The sequence below is a fragment of the Nomascus leucogenys genome, chromosome 23, assembly GCF_006542625.1.
Source record: "Nomascus leucogenys isolate Asia chromosome 23, Asia_NLE_v1, whole genome shotgun sequence".
NCBI lineage: Eukaryota > Metazoa > Chordata > Mammalia > Primates > Hylobatidae > Nomascus > Nomascus leucogenys.
This window is the reverse complement of record NC_044403.1, coordinates 7,465,012-7,488,520: the sequence shown is the minus strand read 5'-3', so window position 1 is coordinate 7,488,520 and position 23,509 is coordinate 7,465,012. Positions and strand designations below refer to the sequence as shown.

The following is a 23,509-nucleotide window of genomic DNA, read 5'->3' as shown; positions in this document are numbered from 1 at the left end:
AGCTTAAACATTTTAATTTTTCTTTTTGATCGCCATTAACTTCATTTCTGAAGAAAAAAGAAACAATATTAAAACAATAAATGAATGCAGGATTCCTGATGGCAAAGGAGGCTAGTCATGTCAAAGGTGTCTTGTTTTATTTAATCATGGGTATTTCCAATTGGCAGAAAATAGCTTTATTTCTCACATATAAAGTTAATGATAACATTAAAGAAGTTACTTTCTTGCCTCAAATATCTAAGATTCAGGGAAGCAATGTTTTACAAGACTCAGTGATATTTATACCAGGGGAGTTAAAGGGCATTCTTGGGCTGTCATTATTTGAGGAAAGAAAAGCAAAGAATTCAGAGGAAAGTTCAATACACTGATCTCATCTCTCTTGTCCTTTTTTTTACCTGACCTAAAGAAAAGCTATGCTTTCTCCTCTAGAGTAAATTAGCAGCTTCATTTCTGGCAGAAATTATGTTAGCAACAATAGAGGGTCTGAAAATAAATAGATACAGAGTGAACAATATCAAAGTATCAATAGAATTCTAAGTAAAATCTTATTCACAAGTAAGATAAAGATACATAAATGTTACTATACCTTCCCGCAAACATAGTTTCTGCCTGAGCTGCAATTTCATCTATATCAGGAACAATAGCTGCAAAGATAAATGGTAAAATCTCTTCTTTATCGTATTTTAATTAGGAGCCATAATAGTCATATTAATATCAACTGATGTGAAAATATTTTTGTCTTAATTTCTTTTTTCTACCAAAAGTCAATTAACACTAATAATCTGATTTTAAAATGGGCAAAAGATCTGAATAGACATTTCTCAAAAGAAAACATACAGATGGCAAACAGGTTTATGAAAAGGTGCTCAGCATCATTGATCACAAGAGAAATGCAAATCAAAACTACAATGAGATACTATCTCACCCCAGTTAAAATGGCTTTTACCCAAAAGAGAGGCAGTGACAAATGCTGGTGAGAATTTGGAGACAAGGGAACCCTCGTACACTGTTGGTGGGAATGTAAGTTAATACAACTGTTATGGAGAACGGTTTGGAGGTTTCTCAAAAAAAAACTAAAAATTGAGCTACCATATGATCCAGTAATTCCGCTGCTGGGTGTATATACAAAAGAAAGGAAATTTGTATGTCAAAGAGATATCTGCCTTCCCATGTTTACTGCAGCGCTAATTACAATAGCTAAGATTTGGAATCAACCTAAGTGTCTATCAACAGACAAATGGATAAAGAAGTGTGGTACACAGACACAATGGTGTACTATTCAGCCATTAAAAAAAAGAATGAGATCCTGTCATCTGCAACAACATGGATGGAACTGGAGGTCATTATGTTAAATGAAATTAAGCCAGGCACAGAAAGACAAACTCCTCATGTTCTTACTCATTTGTGGGAGCTAAAAATTAAAACAATTGAACTCATGGAGATAGAGAGTAGAATAATAGTTACAAGAGGCTGGAAAAGGTAGTGGGGTGGGCGGAGTGGGGATGGTTAATGGTTACAAAAATATAGTACAACAGAATGAATAAGATCTAGTATACAGAGTGACTATAGTCAATAAGAATTTGTTGTACATTTTTTAATAACTAAAAGACTATAATTGGATTATTTGTAACACAAAAGATAAATGCTTGAGGTGATGGATACCTCATTTATCCTGATATGATTATTAACACATTGTATACCTGTATCAAAATACTCCATATGCCCCACAAATATATACATCAACTATGTACCCACAAAAATGAAAAATTAAAAAAATTTAAGTCAATTAACAGTTTGAAAAAAATCACAATAGAGTTCCACTAAGACATCAACGTAATTTTTTAATGTAAACTGTTTTAAACCAATGTATTGCTGTAATCAAAAATATGTCTAAAAGATCAGAAAGTACCAGTTACAAAGGTGCCTCTTATCTAGAGAAGTGTGTGTGTATATATAGATCATATATACATATGTATGCACATACTTACATATAATTTAAATGAGTGATAACATGGGAGGATAATTCTTTAAAGAATTAAAATATACATACAATGAGCCTTGTTATTATATGATTATTTCCAAACACCATGGTCTTTTTACCTAAGCTGACTATTACTAAAATGCCATCCCTTTTGCTTGTGGGAAAGGGCATTTTTTTTTTTCTATGTGAACCAATCATGATTCCTTACTGTCCCACATCACTAACATTTTGAAGACAACTTTACTAAGATAACATGCGGTTTTTTGTGTGTTTGTTTGTTATTGAAACAGGGTCTCGTTCTGTTGCCCAGGCTGGGGTGCAGTGGCACAACTTCAACTCACTGCAGCCTCGACCTTCCAGGCTCAAGCAATCCTCCTGCCTCAGCCTCCTGAGTAGCTGGGACCAAAGGCATGCGCCTCTACTATTGGCTAATTTTTTTGTATTTTTTTGTAGAGACGGGGTTTCGCCATGTTGCCCAGTCTGGTCTCAAACTCCTGGGTTCAACCAATCTGCCCTCCTCGGCCTCCCAAAGTGTTGGGATTACAGGCATGAGCCACCATACCTGGCCAAGGTAACATGTTTAAATGATAAATACACCACTTATCTCTCATCTCCAAAGCATAAAAAGAAACACAGTAAGATATAAAAATGGAAAAATAATTCTCCCCAGAAACGTATCCCTTACTGGTACAAAAAAAGGAAAGAGATCAGGTAGAGAGAAAAGGTTTTCTGGGGTGCCCCTAGACTTTCCCTCTGGTACTTTACTGACACTTAAAGCTCATGTTTCCAGAAGCCAGGCCTCTGGGAGTCAATAATTTTTATGCTACTGTCAATGCAACCGCCAGCAAGACTTTCTGGTTCTGCCATATCATTCCTGGAAATAGCCCTTTGGGGTTCTACACTTCTGAGAAGCAGAAAAACAACACCATTGCAAACGTGCCAGAAGAGTAATCTTGCTTAGGCAAGCTCAAGTCCTTCTGCAGAGTCATGCTGCCTTTCGACGGGACTAATGATTCAGACAGCAGGACAGTTGGTCTAGTACCCATTTTAACTACATGCTTGTAATCACTGAATCATTCCTAACTGATTGATGGACGAAGAAGAGGGGAGAGTTCCTAATGTCACAGTGGTGGCAGTTAGAAGGAAGTTTCACATCTGTGTACAAATCCTATTCTCAGGAAAAGAATTCCATTAGCAGGCTAAATCTTCAATAAGACATACTTTTCAGCCTATAATGACTTGGCCTGACCTGTCCAAAAAAAAAATGGTAATTTAATATTTCTTAGTTTTTCTAAAGTTCTTTCAATAGTCACAAAATTTTTACAATCATAGTTGTGCTCTTTTGTTATGTTCCAACGCTCAGAGATAAATTAGCTTCATTTTTACACTTTTTAAATATGAAAATTGAAATATAGTTCCAGTTTATAACCATACAAAGTAAATTAAAAAAAAAAATCCACACACACAAAATGAGACCAACAACCACATTCAGGTCTTTGGGGAATGCCATGTCCTTACTCTTGGATCGGGCAATGGCTTCTCTTCAAAACACCTATCCTTCTGATAACTACATTTCACACTGCTCTTTGATCCATGCAGAAAAACTTCTCTTGGATTTTCACCAAAACATCATGATGCTGAAAAGATTTGGACTCTGGAGCTGGAGAGACCTCAGAGAGAATCCTTGTGCCACTACTTTCAGGATCTTTGGCAAGTAACTTAACCTTTCTGACCTTGGTTTTCTCCTCTGTAAAATGGCACAATATACAGTATGTCCAAGTCCTGAAGATTACAAGGGAAAAGGCATTCATAGGGGTTAGCAATAAACGACAGCAAACACCCTCCACACCATTCTAGGAGAGTTATTTCACAATCTGTCTCAGTTCTTTGATGTCGTTAGTGGAGATTATATCTATATTTTTGTCTCGTAAAAATATGATGAAGCTGGAAACCATCATTCTCAGCAAACTAACCCAGGAACAGAAAACCAAACACTGCATGTTCTCACTCATAAGTGGGAGTTGAACAATAAGAACACATGGACACAGGGAGGGGAGCATCACACACCAGGGCCTGTCGGTGGGTGGGGGGCTAGGGGAGTGACAGCATTAGGAGAAATACCAAATGTAGATGACGGTTTGATGGGTGCAGCAAACCACCATGGCACATAGATACCTATGTAACAAACCTGCACGTTCTGCACATGTACCCCAGAACTTAAAGTATAATAAAAAAAAATAAAAAATAAAAGCACAAAAAATACAATTATGTTTCAAAATATGATAGGTACTTTCAAGTTCTCAGAAAAACAAAATACAAAGAGTAAATATTGTCACAAAGATACCTGATGGTAGTAAAGTGTCTGGAGATCCATTGGCAGATGTCTCTGCGTTGTCATTGTCCTCTCCAAACTCCTTCTTATATATTGACAGCATATATGAGATCCTATAATCTAGTCTGACACTCAGGATAAACTATAATAAACATTAAGAACAACATAAATTTCTTTCATTAGCATAGTATTTAAAAATGCAATTCACAACACACCAGTAACAGCGGACATACCAACCTTTCAAAGGAACTAGTTAGAAACTTTTAACACCAGTTGCCACATGTTTGTCAGCAATGACTAGGCAAGGGAATTCATTTCTACTAGCTAATGTCAGTAAAATCCCAAAGCAATATTTGGAAAGAACATTTGACTCCCTATGATTGCTCTCCGAATATTCCAGCTAGAGGCATCGTGGGAGTCTGGATGAAGAGGTAATGATGACGTCATTTTACTGAACATTTTGCAGAGTGCCATTGTCTCTGGGAGGAGACTGTTGGAGGTGCGACCCTCATTCTTACACAGTAGGGCAATAATTCGGCCACAATAGTATGACTGTGACTATACCATGATCAGTCCTAAAGCCAGGTTCTAAAAGGACAGTTTAAGGAACAGCGTCTATACACCATGGATTTTCCTCACTGGTGTTTGTGTTTCCTTGAGTTTGGGTTGCTGTCATTGTTCTCATTCATGGATGCATGGACAGAAACTAAGTACCTAGCAAGGCTCCAGACTGTGCTAGGTGCCACAGGGAATGCAAACACGTGAAGCCTACTGCCCTCAAAAAGCCAATAGTCGAGTCGGGAAAAAAATACAGCACTGTTAGCGTAATCAGGAAACTATTGAGAGCTAAATCATGTGGTCTAAATACAACAGAAATCAAAGAAGAAAAAGCTGGGATGTGCTGGAGATCAAAGGAGAGGTTTTTACATAGGTACCATCTGTCCCTGTCTGCCTGAGATAGGCCCTGTTTAACCTTTTGTTTCAGCATAATTATTAATGCTGCCCCTACATTCTCAAAAGTGTCGTATTTGGACAGTAAACAATGTGGTCACCCAAGTTTTAGGAAGATTGGCATTTCATGGTATCATCTAACTTTATCTCTATCTATACCACCTGTGTCCTATCCCTTCCTCCTCCTACGCCCCTTCTTTCATCCTCTCTCCCATTCTAACAGCACTGGAGTGCCGGCACTTCCACTCTTGCCTCCGCACAGGTGCTCACAGTGTCCACTTTACTTTGAATATTCTCCTCCACTTCATAATAATTACATTTTAAGATATCCTCTCTCAGGGGCAGTGGCTCATGGCTGTAATCCCAGCACTTTGGGAGGCTGAGACAGAGGGATCGCTTGACCCCAGGAGTTCAAGACCAGCCTGGGCAACATGGCGAAGCCCCATCTCTACAAAAACACAACAAATTAGCCAGGCATGGTGGTGCGTGCCTGTAATCCCAGCTACCATGGATTCTGAGGTGGGAGAACATTTGAACCCACGAGGTCAAGGCTGCAGTGAGCCAAGACTGTGCCACTGCATTCCTGCCTGGGTGACACGGTAAGACCCTGTCTCAAAAAAAAAAAAAAAAAATCCTCCAAGGTCCAGTTTAAATTCTTTTTTAATGCAGCTTTCACTGGTTCCCCAGTCACAATCTGAATCAATCTCCCTCCTTTCCTCCCTCCCTCCCTTTCTCTATCCTCTGTCTGTCTCGGTCTCTCTCTCTCTCTCTCTCTCTGTCTCTCTCCTCCCCCCACCCACCCAGCCTTTGCTAGACTTTTATGCTTTTTATGGAAACATCCTCCATGTCAGCTGTCCTCAGCTGGTTAATTCACCAGACATGTGTTAAACAAGGTATTGAGGAAGGCACTAAGGGCATAAAAAGGTGCCAAGGATCTCAATCCTGCCTTTGAAGAGCTTACAGTCTAGAGGGGAAAACAAACACCAGAGACTCTTAAGAACGTGTGCTGAGGGCTGGAACACATATTGGTTGAACTGATTCTTGGTAGCAAAGGGATTTGCAGAGCAGGAGACAGCCCATGGGAAAAGAGGACTGAGAAAGGGCATGGGATTTGGTAGCCAGGAGCAGAAAGCAGGGGGCAGAGCTGGACTGCAGATGCTTCACATGGAAGGGCGTTTAAAATCCTATTTTTAAAAGTAAAGGATAAATCATAAACAAATGAAACACTAACTTTCAGTTGATGATGTTTACATGCAGCACTGTATTCCATAAATACAATCAAAATTAAAACTTTCATTCTCTAATATGCCTAATCAGGAAAAACAAGTGGAAAGTAGAAAGAAAGGAGGAAAGGGAAGGATAAAAACAAAGGCAGAGAAAAAGAATTAAGAGAGGGCCAGGAAGAGAGAGACAGAGAATGAGAGAGAAATGAAGAGAGAGAGAATGAGAGAGAAATGAAGAGAGAGAGAATGAGAGAGATACACAAAGTGACGGGGAAAAAAAAAAGAAGACCCAGGGGGAAGAGAGGAGCTGGCACAAGGCACAGGACCTTGAAGTCCTTGAAGCACCAAGGAGTGGGGTTACAAAGAAATTCTTGAAGAGCCATTCCAAGAAAGACACATTCAGAAACAGTACCCAGACACATACGCACAGTGAAGCCAACCCAGACACAGGGATAGAAAATCAGAGTGAGGCCAGGCATGGTGGCTCACACTTGTAATCCCAGCACTTTGGGAGGTCGAGGTGGGTAGATCACGAGGTCAGGAGATCGAGACCATCCTGGCTAACACGGTGAAACCCCGTCTCTACTAAAAAATACAAAAAAAAATTAGCCGGGCGTGGTGGCGGGCGCCTGTAGTTCCCGGCTACTGGGGAGGCTGAGGCAGGAGAATGGCGTGAACCCGGGAGGCGGAGCTTGCAGTGAGCCGAGATTGCGCCACTGCACTCCAGCCTGGGAGACACAACCAGACTCTTGTCTCAAGAAAAGAAAAGAAAATCAGAGTGAACAGCGGCTCAAGGAGACACTGCAGAAATGAATCAGCCCCAGACTGCTGAGCCGTAGAAGCTCCATCTTATCATTTTTTTAGCTGCTGGAGATTGTTTTTCTAATGCTTTTTTTCTGTAAATGTGGGCTAAAATGAGGTCACATATTTTAGAGTTTGTCCCATGAGTCGGGTGATGGTAAGCTGGCACTCAGTAGGTCCATGGGTCAGGTGATCGCTACCTTTCTCAGTTTAAGAACAGGAAAACTTTAAACGATTTTTCAGGGTCATGAACACAGCATTGGGAGGCCTGCCAATATTTCTCGGGATTCAGCCTTTGGAATTCCTAGAGGAACTGTGAAACCTTTTATGATTATAAATCTAATTACTTTAAATGAACAATGTACAGATCCTTCCAGGACTACTAACCCACTTCTGGTAGCTCAGTCTATATTAAATTATGATGAAAGACACAGTAAACTGTACCTAGATTCCTAACAGGTACTTGAAAACTTCAAACTCCATTCTCCAAATCTGGAATAAATGCTATAATTAAGGTATCATAAAAGTTATTTTCAAACTTAAAAACTTCTAAGAATTCATAGCTATAGTAATGGGAAGTCTATTCACTAAACCAATGGGAATGAAATAATAATTTATCTCCTTTAAATTCTTAAAATTAGGCATTAGACTAGGTTATTTTTTCTAGTTATTCCTTGGTCCTTTAGAAACAAAAACAGAGAGACTGTCACATATAAAATACCAAAACCAATGATTAATAATTTTTGTTAATAAGAAATAAAATTTTATTTGTCTTTCTTGCTAAAACAATAAATCTAGATATATGGAATCACATGTTCAATTCAATTAAAAATAGGAAAAGAGCTGGAAACTAATCAATAACTTTGCTTGCTCTGAAATCTTTCTCAAATGAAGGTAAAGTTCAATCAGGGTCAATACTATTTTTTTTAATACACATGAAAGCAGTTTATCAACCTGAAAGCACCCCACAATTGTTAGATATTATCATTAGTATATTTAATGGGAATGGACAAATGTGATTCATACGTCAGTGTCTGTGTGATATTTTTTACCAGGTTTGTCATTAACTTAAAAAATAAAATTATATTGATAGCACTTCAGAATATTTACACAGTGATTTGGAACAAAAAGGTAAGAAGTTAAACCAATAAGCAAAATTACATCTTTGTCACCTAGCTTCTGTTAGGCAACACACCTGCAAAATCTCAATGATCTTCAGCTTGGTGTCCATCACAGTCACATCCTCATGCTCGGTGGGGCTCCCTTGCTTGCTCGGGTGGATGCTGGGTGGCACATCCGGCACACTCATGGGGAAGATGGAGCCTCTACTGAGTACCATCTGGGTCATCATCTCTCCCACCCCATGAATGGTTCTCATCACATTGTTTCCTGGCATGAGAAAACGCCGTAAGTCAACACACATAACTCCTGGAGATCATGTAACTATAAAACTCAGTTGGTCACAACCACACTGAAAAGCAGCCAGGAAAAGGATTCAGGATAAGACAGAATAGCATCAGCATTGTTTGGGCTCTTTCTTTACAGATAAAATTAAGATATTGCAGACATGTTTCAAAATGACAACTTTTAAAAATGGAAATTTTCCTTTTTCAGAAAATGCTTTCAAACCATGTACCAAAGGTGAGCTGGTTGCTCTAACATCCAAATCAGGTCCTTCTGTAACACAGTATGTCCTACTAACTGTCATACCAATAGGCCCTTGCTTTTACAATAATGCAAAAGAAGATTACTAATCGCCAAGATAAAGTGAGTTGCAAGTGGGGATACAAAGACTGCCTAAAAACATTTAGATATTGAATTCTAGCATCATTATCTGATCCTCAAACCAGGGATTTTTTAGCTTTCCTTTCATAACACTTATAAAAAGAGCTTGTGAGGAGGACTGTTATCTTTATTTTAAGAAAAGAACAGTCTCATCTGGGGAAGACATACGCATTAGCCAATACACTTCCCATTCCTTCATCCAATTTGAATAGAAAACCATTACTCAAAACCCACAGAAAGCAATAATGTTTGAGGTGATTATGGAAACAAGCTAGTGACAAACATGATCATTTTCAATACAGGATCATGCTCTTTCCATCTCTTCCTGAATTTGGCTTCTCCTTTATTTATTTGCTGATAAAATGTCATCATTCGTATCATGCACACGTTCCTTACACTGACCACAAATAGCTGTATCCAAGGATCCTCCTTGACACTATGACAATTTATGTTCTCCAGCCTGACTGCTGCTTCTCACTTCTAAGTTCCCACAAGAAGCAATACGGATGCAAAAGAATGGCTGTCTCCATTCCTTTCCGAACAGTGGTCTTTGCTTCGTGGGTGTTCATGGAGCTCTGCCTTAAAAAAAGGCCTAAGAATCTGGCTAAGAATTTTCCTTTCCCTCAGTGTCTCAGGCAGTAAACCAAGAGAAAGGGAAATGGAAATAAGATGGGATGAGATTTTTATTAAAAAAAAAAACCAAAAAACTCTCAGCTCTAAGAGAAGAATGTAAACCATGGTAATACCTACAGGATCGAAAGGCAAACAAATAAAAAGAAAATATGTAAAAGATGACAAAAGAATTTGAATGGTCCAGACCACAATTACCATTAAGCCACTGGTAACGACTATTATCTGTACACTGCGAAAAGGTAAAATGCCTTTGAAAATTCATTATCTTATCTATATATGGAATCAATTTAAGTGTAAGAGGGTAGTGCTTCAATAATACATCTTAGAGTATGCAAAGAGGTTAAATTTTTCCTAAAGTGGCATAGTCCAGGCAGAAGTTTTCATTTTGAAGGTCTAAGACCTTTTATTACACTGCTACTTGCATAAGCCAAAAAACACGATAAAATGTATATATAAGGGTAATTTCCAAGTTCGGACAAAACTGAAGCAAAAGGATTTGAGCCAGCCCCTCTTTTCTATCAGAATAGCCTTGAGGCAGAATGCTTCATTGTCTGTGGTTCTCAAACAATCATAGCAATTGAGTATTTCAACATCCCTCCCCCTGCTTGCTACATGGACTGCAGAGAGGCACATCTGGTTGTTGGCAATGATTTTGAGCCATCGATGTTCAACCACTACCTTTAGCTGAGACTTGATTCAAGTATGTATACGTGTTTGCCTCCAAGAGATGCTTTCTCACCACTAATACAGAACAGGCTCCTTTGTTATTCTTACCCCTGATTCACACACAAATCCTTGGCACCCACAGTGTCTGCATCTTATTTAGATTTGCATGGAAAATAATCATTTGATCCAAATGATTACTACACAAAAAGTTAGCCCAGACAATTCTTTCCTCCAAATATAGATCCTGTCACCAAGGAATTAAAATCCAGCGGCCAGATCCATAGTAATTTGTAACACATGTCATCAATGAAATGGGAGGGTTCACTCAGTCATACCACATTCTCAGATGCCTGTGGCACGTGGTCGCCACAAACCTCACTTGACATTTCCATGTATGGCCAGCTCAGAGGCCTCAGATTAAAAATGCTATATTTTCTGGATTTGCTTGGTGGTGATGAGAAGTGCTAAAATTGTGAACTATTAAAGCTTGAAAAACATGAAGTCAGACACCACATAAATCGCAGCCATGCAAAGCTTCTAACATCCATTCCTCCACAGAAAAACTTCTAATTCTAAACTGTTGAGATAAATCAGAGGTGATTAATCCTCAACATTGCAAAAGAAGAAATTGTACTACTTCTCAACCATAATTAGTTAATATTGACGAAAGTTTTCAGTGAAAAAGCCTACTATAATATAAATTCTCTGAACAACCTAATGCTTACAAATTCAGCTTTTCTGTGTCTTTTATATAAACCTAGCAGCCAGAATTGGCATTTGTGTACAAAGTGTATTGAGATAATTTGAAAATATGGAAGTCATCTTTGCTAAGTACAAAGTAAGAAGGAAGGAAATGCCGGACCTGGTGGCTCATGCCTGTAATCCCAGCACTTTGGGAGGCCAAGGCGGGTGGATCACTTGAGGCCAGGAGATGGAGACCAGCCTGACCAACACGGTGAAACCCTGTCTCTGTTAAAAATACAAAAATTAGCCGGGCGTGGTGGTGGGCACCGGTAATTTCAGCTACTCGGGAGGCTGAGGCAGGAGTATTGCTTGAAGCTGGAAGGCAGAGGTACTAGTGAGTTGAGATTGCACCACCGCACTCCAGCCCAGACAACAGAGCAAGACTTCATCTCAAAAAAAAAAAAAAAAAAAAAAAAAGGAAGGGACTGCTTAGAAAGAATGACTGGCCAACTTTTCAGGTTCTTTCATTATATGATTACATAGATATTTTTACTAACCTTAATTCCCTCAAGTAAAAAATCTAAAAGATAGGCATAGCAAATGCATACTGAGAGTGGTAACTGAGAATGGTTGGGGAATACATTGCTTTGTTCTTTGATTGTTCCAGTGAGCCAAGTTTCTACTGCCCATTTTAGAAAAGTGAAAAGCAATAAGGAATTAACCAACCTAACACTACAGCTGTGCTGACCATAATTTAATTTTGCCCTATTCAGAAATAATTTTACTGTGGTGATCACACTATTGGGTTCAACAACCACTGGCAGTTACATGAATTTATAGCAGGTGTAAGAGATTTAACAGAATATTGATTGAAATTTACTTAAGTCTGTTGGTATTTATTTTATTTAAAGTTATATTTATTCTTTTTATTAGAAATGCTTTTCTCTTATGAACACATAAGAAAATGATAATTTGAATTTTCTTGTTTAGATATCAGACATTTTTGAAACATTCTCAGAATTTATAAGAGGTAACAGACACATTTGATTCAAAGAGTTTTGTGAATAATTGTTCACAGCCATTTAATTGTTCTATGACTACTAAAATCAGCTCAATGTTTTATCATAATAGAGGCCAAAAATGGATAATCCAAAAACTATTATTTTCCCTGAAACATATTTTTAATAGTTGGATTTGAATAAATGCATCTGCTGTTATAATAACTCATCTGAAACCGAATGATGTTCAACCATAAAGACATGATTCTGGAAGTCTTCCTATTTCCCATCCCAGCTTAGCAGCTCCTTATAAACCTGCCCTTGCTGGAAAATGTCTTTACTTTCTAGAACTAGAGCAGTTTTCTATTTCAAACATTCCCTGGAGCAGTGCTTCCTCCCAGTGGCTGAGGGTCTGGGTTATAAAAGGACTGTTCTGTATGCAAAGAAAACAAAAACATTAGCATAAGATCAAAGCCTTAATTAAGCTAGTAACCACAGACCAGTAGGTAATACGGCAGCAACCTGGGTTAAGGGGAAGATCAAGATTAAACAGCCGGAGAAAGCAATTTTATCTAACCAGCACTCCCAGTTCCAAGTAAGATCACAGTATTTTGGAAAGCTGGATAGCTAGTTCTACACAGTACATACATGCATGGTTTTTATTCCATGTGCCGAACCTACAGGGAACTTGCTATAACTCTGCCTTGCGTTCTTGTGTCCAGACGGTCACACAACTTGCTCTCTCACTCCTTTCTGATCTGTGGTGCAACGTCACCTCCATAGGTAGACCTCTTCTGGCCACCCTCTCTGAAGAACTTCCATCACTCTCAATCCATGCATCCCCTTCAAATTTCGGTCATGGCATTAACGCTGTCTCACATCATATCACGTATTTGTCTGTGTGTTTACTGTAGTCCCCCTCTCCAACAACATAAAAGAACATGAGTTCCATGAAGACAGGGAGTCTACCTTTTTCTAACATCTGGAATAGTGTCTGATGCCCAACTCTCGTTTAATAAGTGTTTGTCAAAGTAATGCATGAATAACAAAGATTGGATAATAAAATGAACTATTAAAAATGAGAATTACTTATTTTAGTAAGGTTTATATAAAAAGTTGGATCTCATTACATTAAAGGTACTTCATCTTTCATCAAGTTGAGTTTTTGCTTACTTTCCTTTATAATTCTCCCTTTTTTCTAAAAGCATACATAATTTCATATTACTTAAAAATTTATTAAAAGGAAAAAATTAATAAAATAGATACCAATGAGATAAGGGAAAATAATGAAACCTGTCTTTATCAGGGGCTTATCATATTGCATGTACCTTGCTAGACCACAGGCCACATACACCCTTCACCTCATTGGATCCTCACAGCACGGTGGGGGTTGGGAGACAAATTCCAGTTTACATAGCCAGGAAGTGGCAGAGTCTCAAGTACAGGTCAACTGATCTCAGCATGAATCATGTTTTTCCCTCACCACGTTGGTTCAATAACGGACTTTACAAAGTTCCAAAATTTTTATGCTAGAATTCAGAAAGCCCTAATGCAATTACAGAAAGATTCCAATTAAAACTGTGTACTGAAAATGTAGAATTTCCATTAATCATATAATAAATTTGCTCACATTATTCTCAAGTGATCTTACCCAACCAGATTTTATTACATATCATGTGCTACATACTACTAGTGATATTTTGCTTATATTATACAATTTAATTTTAGAGGCAGCCCTTGTTCAGAAAGTATTCATAAAGTACCTAACGTTCATCTGGCTCTATACCAGGGACATCTCAGGTTGGAAGATATAAGAAAAGAAGAAGAATTTACAATATGGTCAGGAAAACATAAAATGTGTCCATAAAAAAATTAAGAACAAGTACAAGACAGATATGATGGTAATAGTATAGCACGGACAGCACACAAAACTGCTTAGGAATTTTTTTTAACTGGGAAATTATCTTAGAGTGAGGGCAGTGAAGGACAGTTTCACAAAGGATATACAATTTTTAACGAGGTTTTGAACGAAGTGAAAGATTTAGATTACAGAAGTGTGATATTTGTCAAATCATGTCATCATCCTATGTTCAAAATCTTAATCCTATAAAATAGGTTGGGCCTTCTTGTAAGAATAAAATTATATAATATGTGCAAAAAAAGCCATGAACAATAAAAAGTACCATATAATTGTAAGGTATTATTTCAAAAATGAAAAGTGGAGGACATCTGCCTGCTTTCACTACACCTCTGAAAAACAACTCTTCTCCATTTAATTATGTTCCATTATAGTGGTCACCACCTTACTAATGAATATGTGGTTTCATCATATAATTATAGTTCATAATGCCTTATAATACGGCATGATTGAAACACAATATTGACTCTAAATGGAGATGTCCTTCAGAAGAGTGTTTAATAAAGAATACTTACTGGAAGAAGCAGATAATATGATACCTAATTTTCTTCATTCTAAATAAAACACCACTGAATACAGCGTATTAATAGACTGCTTACAGATTCCAACTTTACAAGGGCTTAGAAATAGAACAAAACAAAAACCAACCAAAAGCATGTAACCAAAGTGTAGTAATGTTATTAGCCATCTTTTATTGAATATCAAGTAGACTACTTAGAAGAAAACTGTTTTACATCCCACACACTATAGAAGTGTTATTCAAAGGATGAACTGAAAAAGCAATTGATATAAAATAGTGGCTGTGTTCTGCATCTTATTTTGGATTTCGTCACTGTCAAATATTGACAAAGTCATTTCAATATTCCAAACCTCAAGATTTCAATTTGCAAAACTTACCTTCAATGATTAATAGTTGGTAATGGAAGTAATAAATTAATGTACATGCTGTTTTCATAAGTGAGATGTAATTTACTTACAGTGAAATGCACAGATCATAAATGAAAGGTTTGAGCAGTTCTCATAAAGGCATATACCATATGAACCACATGCAAACCCGTTACTGAAAATTTCCATCACCCTAGAAAGCTCTCTTGTGCCCTTTCACAGTCAATTTCCCCCAAATTTCTCCCCAGCCCCATCATCAAAGGCAATGACGCTCTTGATTTCTCACACCACAGACACATGTATTGGCTAATGTAGAGTTTCATAGGCATGATTTTGGTTAAGTGATTATGCCAAAGAATACTGGGTAACTGATCAATGTTAAAGCATAGAAGGGCCTTTAGTTCTTTTTTTTTTTTTGAGACGGAGTCTCGCTCTGTCGCCCAGGCTGGAGTGCAGTGGCACCATCTCAGCTCACTGCAAGCTCCACCTCCCGGGTTCACACCATTCTCCTGCCTCAGCCTCCCGAGTAGCTGGGACTACAGGTGCCCGCCACCACGCCCGGCTAATTTTTTGTATTTTTAGTAGAGACGAGGTTTCACCGTGTTAGCCAGGATGGTCTCAATCTCCTGACCTCGTGATCCGCCCGCCTCAGCCTCCCAAAGTGCTGGGATTACAGGCGTGATCCACCGCGCCCGGCTTGGGCCTTTAGTTCTTTGCTGCTTTGTTCTTGCCTTGACTAGATCAGTATTTTTGTCATTGACTTGGGTGAAGTCAGAGATAGCATGTTTCTCAAATGCAAAGATAACATGAAACAAGGGAGGATGGCTAATACAGTGAATGACTCTACCAAATTGCAAAACTACATAAATAGGAAGAAAATAACAGGTTAAATCCAACACGGTAAATTCAAAATATAAAAGGTGCTATATGCTTAGGGCCAAATAAAACCAACTCAAGTACATGATGTGGGAAAATGTGATGTAAAAGAAAACAAATTAGAATTTTAGTTGAGTTCAAGTTTAGTAGGAATCAATACTATGTTATTGTTAACAAAACACTCATTTTCACCTAGGCTACATTATAAAAGGGTTCAGAATGAGGCGAATGTAGCCGGCTTTGCCTCTGTGCCAGTCAAATCGGTGATAAATTAGATTGAGTCATAAGAGGAACTGCTACAGGAATTGCATAGGACTATACAGAGAGGAGGGGGGACGCAGGTGATGTGCTAGCCATTTTCAAGCACAGAAAGACCTGACATGTAGAAGGGATGTTGGATTTCTGTGCAGTTCAACAAGCAACAGAGGTAAGGCTGCTTGCTGGAAGTGAGAGGGAAGTCTACATATAGGATAACCAAACAAAAAAGACCTAATAATTAGAGCTATGAAAAATAAGAAAGGCCTACCCTTTGCAGAAGTAAAATCTTGGTCACTCCAGGTGTTCAAGGAGATCCTATGTGACCATTTTTAATGGGTGTTGCATGAAGATATGAAGCTCATATATTGTATAGATATGGTTCCTTTCTATGCCAGCATTCTTTTTTTTTTTAATTATACTTTAAGTTTTAGGGTACATGTGCACAACGTGCAGGTTTGTTATATATGTATACATGTGCCCTGTTGGTGTGCTGCACCCATTAACTCGTCATTTAACATTAGGTGTATCTCCTAATGCTGTCCCTCCCCCCTCCCCCACCCCACAACAGGCCCCAGCGTGTGATGTTCCCCTTCCTGTGTCCACGTGTTCTCATTGTTCAATTCCCACCTATGAGTGAGAACATGAGGTGTTTGGTTTTCTGTCCTTGTGATAGTTTGCTGATAATGATGGTTTCCAGCTTCATCCATGTCCCTACAAAGGACATGAACTCATCATTTTTTATGGCTGCATAGTATTCCATGGTGTATATGTGCCACATTTTCTTAATCCAGTCTATCGTCATTGGACATTTGGGTTGGTTCCAAGTCTTTGCTATCGTGAATAGTCCACAGTAAACATACGTGTGCATGTGTCTTTAAAGCAGCATGATTTATAATCCTTTGGGTATATACCCAGTAATGGGATTGCTGGGTCAAATGGGTCTATGCCAGCATTCTATAAGTTTGTGTTGGGTTCTAACAATAAGCCTTATTGTAGGTCACCAGAGATTGTGAGAACTGGGGAGCCTATGAAAGTGTGTTAACACTTGAAGACATCAGATACTGAGGCTCAAGCAATATTTATAACTACAGAAAAATAACTGTAGTAGAGAGCTTAGAACAACATGACCCTCTTCAGTCATTCTCATTATTTGTAAGGTCATTCTTAGGGATTGATCCTGCCCTATTAACTCACTTAGGCAATGTGAGTAGAAAAACAATCAGCAAACCACCATGGCACGTGTTTACCTATGTAACAAACCGGTACGTCCTAAACATGTATCCCAGAACTTAAAAAATTTTTAATTAAAAAAAAAATCATACACTTAGAATGTTACAATCTAGTAATATTGTTTTGATTCAAATATATTTGTATAATTTACATATATTAAATTCATTTCACTCAGTAAATATTTTTGAAAACCAATTAGGTATATAGTAATATATTAGACATGGTACAAGTCCCCCATAGAACTAGAAGTAGAATCTATTTTGATAACCCCAGTATGATACTCTCAGTCAATAAATCTGAATCTCTGTTATTGAATAATCTATGTAGTAACTCTAAGAGTTATAGAGTCTTCTATAAGTCTATTGGAAAAGACAACCTTATGAAAAATAATCACAAAATTAAGAAAAGAAAGACAAGCATATATTTGAAATATTAGGGTCTCTAAATATTTTTGTGCTTCAAATGCATAAATGCTTTATAAGGCATGTCACACACATTCATCCTAACGATAGTGAGATATGAAAGTATATCTGAGATACTCATATGAGTAGCTCACAGAAAGGTGTCTAAGGAGATACAGTTGCTTAGTATTACTGGGGAAACAGCAGGAGACAGAGCTGGAGATGTCTAACTCAGATTATGAAGACCCTTGGGCACCAATTTAAAGAGCTGAGTTATTATTCTCTGGAGATGATGAGAGCTAAATAAAGAAGTAGAGTATGTGATTTAGAAAGATCCTTACGTTGGAATGTGGAGAAACAGCCAAAACACAGAGTCAGAGAGAACAATCAGAAATTTATTTCAGGAAAGGAAGAGGAATATCTAGCTTCAAGAGATCTTTAGCTGGTAAAACTTTTAAGACTTGCAATTGAAACTTTTCTGAGACAAGCCAAACAACCATTCACAAAGGAGTGATTCTTTGTTTAAAAAAAAAAAAAATCTCTTTAATATGACCCAAAAAATAACTTCCAGCCAAATCAAAACTCTTTCGCTATGTTGTGCTGAACTTTCTTGGGAAACTTGGAAAAAGGAGAAACGAGTCTTTGCACATGAGGAAGTCATCTGTGTATAAAGAAAGCAATAAAATGATAATAGAAAGAACATCAGCTGTAAAGCTGTAGGGGTTTTTTTTTTAAAGAAGAGAGAAAAAGAAAAATAAAAGAAACCTGAATTCAAAATTTCCAGCAAGCTACATACAAGCTGTATGATCTTAGGCAAAGAATATAAGCTGTCGAAAAGCTTATTTCCTGGACACAATCAGGACCATAATATCCATCATGCTGGACTGTAATAAGGATTAACAATAAAAATATGCAAAAGACCTAGAGGTGTGCTAGGTATTCTACATAAATAATAGATACCTTCACATAGTAATCCCTTGCCTGATGTGTAGCCTGGCATCCATTACATAGTTATTCTCCCCCTATTTTACTATGTGCATTTGATTTTTAAAAGGAACATGATCTAGTGTAGAGCATGTGTTTGACACCCTCTTGACACAGAGAGAAGCTAGGAGGTGGAATGAGGAGAGTCCTTTTAGGCACCATTGATAATAAAAAGAAAGTCCAATAGTCATACAGATACTTTTTCTAAAACTTATAAAAGCTTAGAAGGAAAAAAACAAACAAACAAACAGAAAAGTAAAAGACATTACACATTAAGCCAGAAAGGACTTAGAGGCACAGCCAGCATAGCACAAAGCTGGTGAGAGAACCAGCCTCAGGACATCAGAATGGCACAGAAATCTTTCCCAGCTCCTGAGGAACAGCATCCTGCAAAAGGCTTGCTGCCTAGAGCAGGTTTCTGATGCCAGTGATTCTGGGGCACCTGGAAATAGGAAGCTTCTAGCCATTGTTTTCATGTCTAGAATTTTGTTACATGTTTAAAAGTTTTAATTTATTTTTATTTTTCTCCATAATCTCTATTTCCTATGACATCTGCTATGGCTTGAATGTGTCCCCCAAAGCTCACGTGTTGGAAACTGGATCCCCAATGTTGTGAAGTTGGGAGGTGGGACCTTTAAAGGGTATTTAGGTCATGGGAGCACCACCCTTATGAATGGATTAATGGCATTATCCCAGGAGTGGGTTTTTTGTGAAAGAATAAGTTCAGCGCTATCTTGCTCTCTCACACTCTTGCTTTCTCTTTGCCCTCCCACTAAGAGACGACACAGTAAGAAGATCTTTGCCAGATGCTGGCCTCGAAACCCTTGGCTTCCCAGCCTCCAGAACTGTCAGCAATAAATTTCTGTTCCTTATACATTACCCAGTCTCAGGCATTCTGCAAAAGATGTTACTCATTAATCCAGAAAGGACTTAGACGTGCAGCCAGCATAGCACAAAGCTGACAAGAGAACCAGACTCAGAACATGACGATGGCACAGAAGTGTTCCTCAGCATCTGAAAAACAGCATTCCACAAAAGGTCTGCTGCGCAAAATGGACCAAGACAAGATCTTAGTCTTGACCCAAAATGTTTCCAATCAGGGCATTTTCTAGGAAGACAATTGTGGTGGATGCTGTGATGGTCCTGCCCAGATTCCCTTTCAGAAGTGAAGGACTACTCCCCAAGCTGCTAAAGTGCTACTCAGAAGACAGCCCTCAACTGCCAGCCCCTGTGTTTGTGTCCCCCCAAAATTCATGCATTGAGATACTCTCTCCCAAGTAGAACCTTTGGGAGGTGATTAGGTCATGGAGGAGGAGTCTTCATGAATGGGACCAGGGCTCTTTCAAAAGGTGCCCAAGACAGATTCCCCTTGCCCCTTTCCCCAAGTCAGGACACAGTAAGAAGGTGCCATCTGTGATCCAAAAAGCAGACCCCCACTGGACACCAAATCTGCAGGCACCATAATCTTGGACTTCCCAGACTCCAGAACTATGAGAAATAAATGTTTGTTGTTTTGAAGCTACCTAGTTTATGGTATTTTTGTTGTTATTGTTATAGCAGTCCAAATAGTCTAAGACAGAAAATTGTCTTACCAAGAAGTGGGATGCTGCTATAACAAATATCTAAGATGTAGAAGTGCTTCGAAACTGGGTAGTGGGTAGAGGCTGGAAGAGTTTTCAGGTGCATCTTAGAAAAAGCCAACACTGCCATAAACAGGTCCTTAAGGATGATTCTGTGAAGTCTCAGAGGAGAGCTACAGAGAAAGCATGTAGCTCTAATACTTTTTGAATTCTCTAAGAGTATTCTTATAGACTTCATAGAAGGTCACAAACAGAACATTGGTAGAAATACGGATGGTAAAGGTCATGCGGAGGAGGTCTCAGATAGAAATGAGGAACATCTTACTGGAAACTACAGAAGAGGCCATCATTGTATAAAGTAGCAATAAACTTGGCTGAATTGTATTCATGCCCTACAGATTTATGGAAGGTAGAACTTGCCAGAGATGAAATTGAATATTTGGGTGAAAAATACGTAAACAAAGTGTTGACAGAACGTCTGGTTCCTCTTGACTGCTTACAGTAAAATATGAGAAAAGACAAATGGCTTAAAGATGGAATTGCTAATTAAAAAGGAAACGGAACTTGAATTTTTGGAAAATCCTCAGCCTATCCATATTGAAAAACATGAAAAAGTCTGTTTGGAAGTGTGGCCAAGTGACCATTCGATAAAGAGTTTACTACGGATCAGGCATCTCAAGGGAAGCCAGATGCTATTTATCATGACAATGAGGAGATGAATTAGCCACCTAAAGAGAAGCCAGGACCTACTGTCCAAAACAATGGAAGAATGACCCCAGCAGATTTAGGAGATTATCAGGGATGCCCCTCCCATCACAGGCCCAGAATATAAGGAGCTAGGGGCCAAAAAGATTTCAAAGGAGGGGGTGCCACCTCACATCATGAGCTTCACTTCCCCATACCTTATGACTGCCAGCTCCTAGGCTGCCCCAGGTATGGCTCCAGTGGGCCCCATTACAGCATGCACTGTGTCCAGCAAAGCTGTGGGGGAGCTGAGTGAGGACGAGTTGCTGCCTCCACCTGGATTTCAAAGGATGCCCTGGTGAGTTGTGGGGCCCAGGCAATGTGTAAGTGGGATTCACATTTGTCCTCAACTATTTAAGTGACTCTCCAGTAGAACAAAATATGCCCATGCTGTTGTAAAAGAAAAAAGGGCTCTTAATTATTAGTAGAAATAGAAAGCTTTGGATTGTATATCCTTTGGCAAGCATAAAAAAGATGTATACTTCTAAAAGTAAACCGTTTGCAAAGAATATGGAAAATACCCAGTTCATCAGCTTGTATGTGCATTTGCTTTTGCCTTCTGTAAGTGACAAAGAAGAACATGGCTTGCCATAATCTTTCTACTCAAAAGATCAATTACACTGAATGGTGCCTGTGCATTTAAAATCACTGAGAGCAAATCATAAGTATTAGGCAAAGCAAATTGACTCAACGACACAGCCTCCTGGGAGCAAGTACATTTGTTTGAAAACAATATCTCTTAAGTAAATGTATAGCCAATGAAAGGTAATGGATTGATAGTTCTGAAGATCTGAATCTTCTATTTCACTACAGTGAAGGCCGGAGCAGTGCCAGCTCCCTGTGTCTCCGTATGAGCAAGCCTCAATCATTTTCTGAACGGACCACCTTTAGGGTACAAAGATGAAAAGCTGCTTCTGAGCCTAGCAATTTCTGCCGAGCGTGCCAACTATAAGCCATTGTGACAGGGAGCAGCCACAGCCTGGAAGCTAGACGCAGACCCCCAAACAGATCTAGGATGAGGACAACTTACAGTGACACTGAGGTGGGCTGCTGTGTGACCAAGGATGCAGAAGAAGAAAACTTCCGTAATTGCCACTTTCCAAGCCAGCCATCTCTACAACCTCAAACACTCATCACTGGCATCTAAAGCTACAGGATTTCCCAGAAAAAACAAATGAATGTTGTGCGTGCACATCCTATTTAAGCCTGGCGCCACTGAGGCTGGCACAAAATGGAACTCCAGGAACTGTAAAGCCTTTTCCTTCTAGATATGCCTCCTCTTCCACTCCCCTGCGTCTGACCTGCCAAACACATTTTTCTGCATGTCCAACCCCAACTGTGCTGGAGAAAAATTAGTAACTGGGAAGTAAGAGGGATAAAAAAGATATAGTTCTAGTACATAAAATTTTCCAGACATGATATGAGCATAGAGAACTGTATCATTTACTTAAAGGAACCGGTCTATCTAGCAACAATGTTTATAAAACCACTTTCTTTTTAAAAAAAAAAATTGTACTTTGCAAATGACTTCCCATTGAAGATAAAGTTTCATTAAAAGAGAAAAATACTTACAGTCTGAGAGGAGTCCATATGAAAAAAAAAGAAGAAAATATAATCCAAATCATTTAGATAGCAAAGAGCCAAGATGATGATACAGAGTATTGTAATGTGGTAACATTGCTATGACTCCTAGCAGTTGATCTTTAAAATAATAGTTCTTTTTTTTCTCTAGGTACTTTCCACAATCTGGGATTTCCTCTCTGGCATCGACCTTTGTCTCACCCTGCACCACAGGAATTTTTCCCATGCTTGACAATCCTATCTCCATATTTGGAGATTCCAGAAAAGTGTTTCTTCTTGCTTCTTCTGTTAAGAATTTATACAGTCTAACAGAACTTTTGTTAGGAATTTATAGTCTAATAGAGAACCCAGCTTATAATATTAATAACACATCTCCTAGTAGAGTTGTAAGATCATTCTTGAAGTTTGAATTGTCACCTTGTATAACATAAATCCTTTTCCTACCAGATTAATTATTTAAGTTCTTAACTTTTTTTGTTTTAAAAAACTTTTAAATTTATAGGAAGAGTTGCAAGAATAGTACAAAGAACTCCCACATAGACTTTGCCCAGATTGATTAGATTCACAAATGCTGCCACATTTGCATCTCTCTGTCTCCACACACACCCACACACACATACACACACACACACACACACACACATCTTTCCTGCTCTATTTGAAAGTTAGTTCCAGACATCATGCCCTTTCAACTTTCAGTTCTTCAGCATGTATTTGCTAAAAACAAGTATATTAGCTTAGCTAAGCACAGTGCAATTACAAAAGTCAAGAAATCCAACTGACCTAATCAATATTCAGATATAACCTGCAATCCATATTTCTACAATCCATTTTCAAATTTTATCACTTGTGCCAATAATATCTTCTATAGATAATATTTCTCCTAATCCAGGATCCAGTACTGAATTGCATATTGCATTTAGTTTTCATGTCTTTAATCTCCTTTAATCTGAAAGAGTTTCTAAGCCTTCGACATTTTTGCCCACACAGATATTCTC

The 23,509-nt window shown here is 38.4% G+C and overlaps 1 protein-coding gene across 4 annotated transcripts in view; it reads right to left on the bottom strand.

Annotated features, from left to right (window-relative positions):
- The window catches only part of ITPR2 (inositol 1,4,5-trisphosphate receptor type 2), a 501,416-nt gene that overhangs the window by 291,458 nt on the left and 186,449 nt on the right, over positions 1-23,509 (bottom strand). For all 4 annotated transcript variants that reach the window (XM_003265625.4, XM_030804417.1, XM_030804419.1 and 1 more), the window contains 3 exons: positions 8,484-8,677; positions 4,326-4,455; positions 587-644 (listed from right to left, as the gene is read on the bottom strand). In XM_003265625.4, the coding sequence (XP_003265673.2) occupies positions 587-644; positions 4,326-4,455; positions 8,484-8,677 (382 nt within the window). The remainder of the gene's footprint in view (positions 1-586; positions 645-4,325; positions 4,456-8,483; positions 8,678-23,509) is intronic.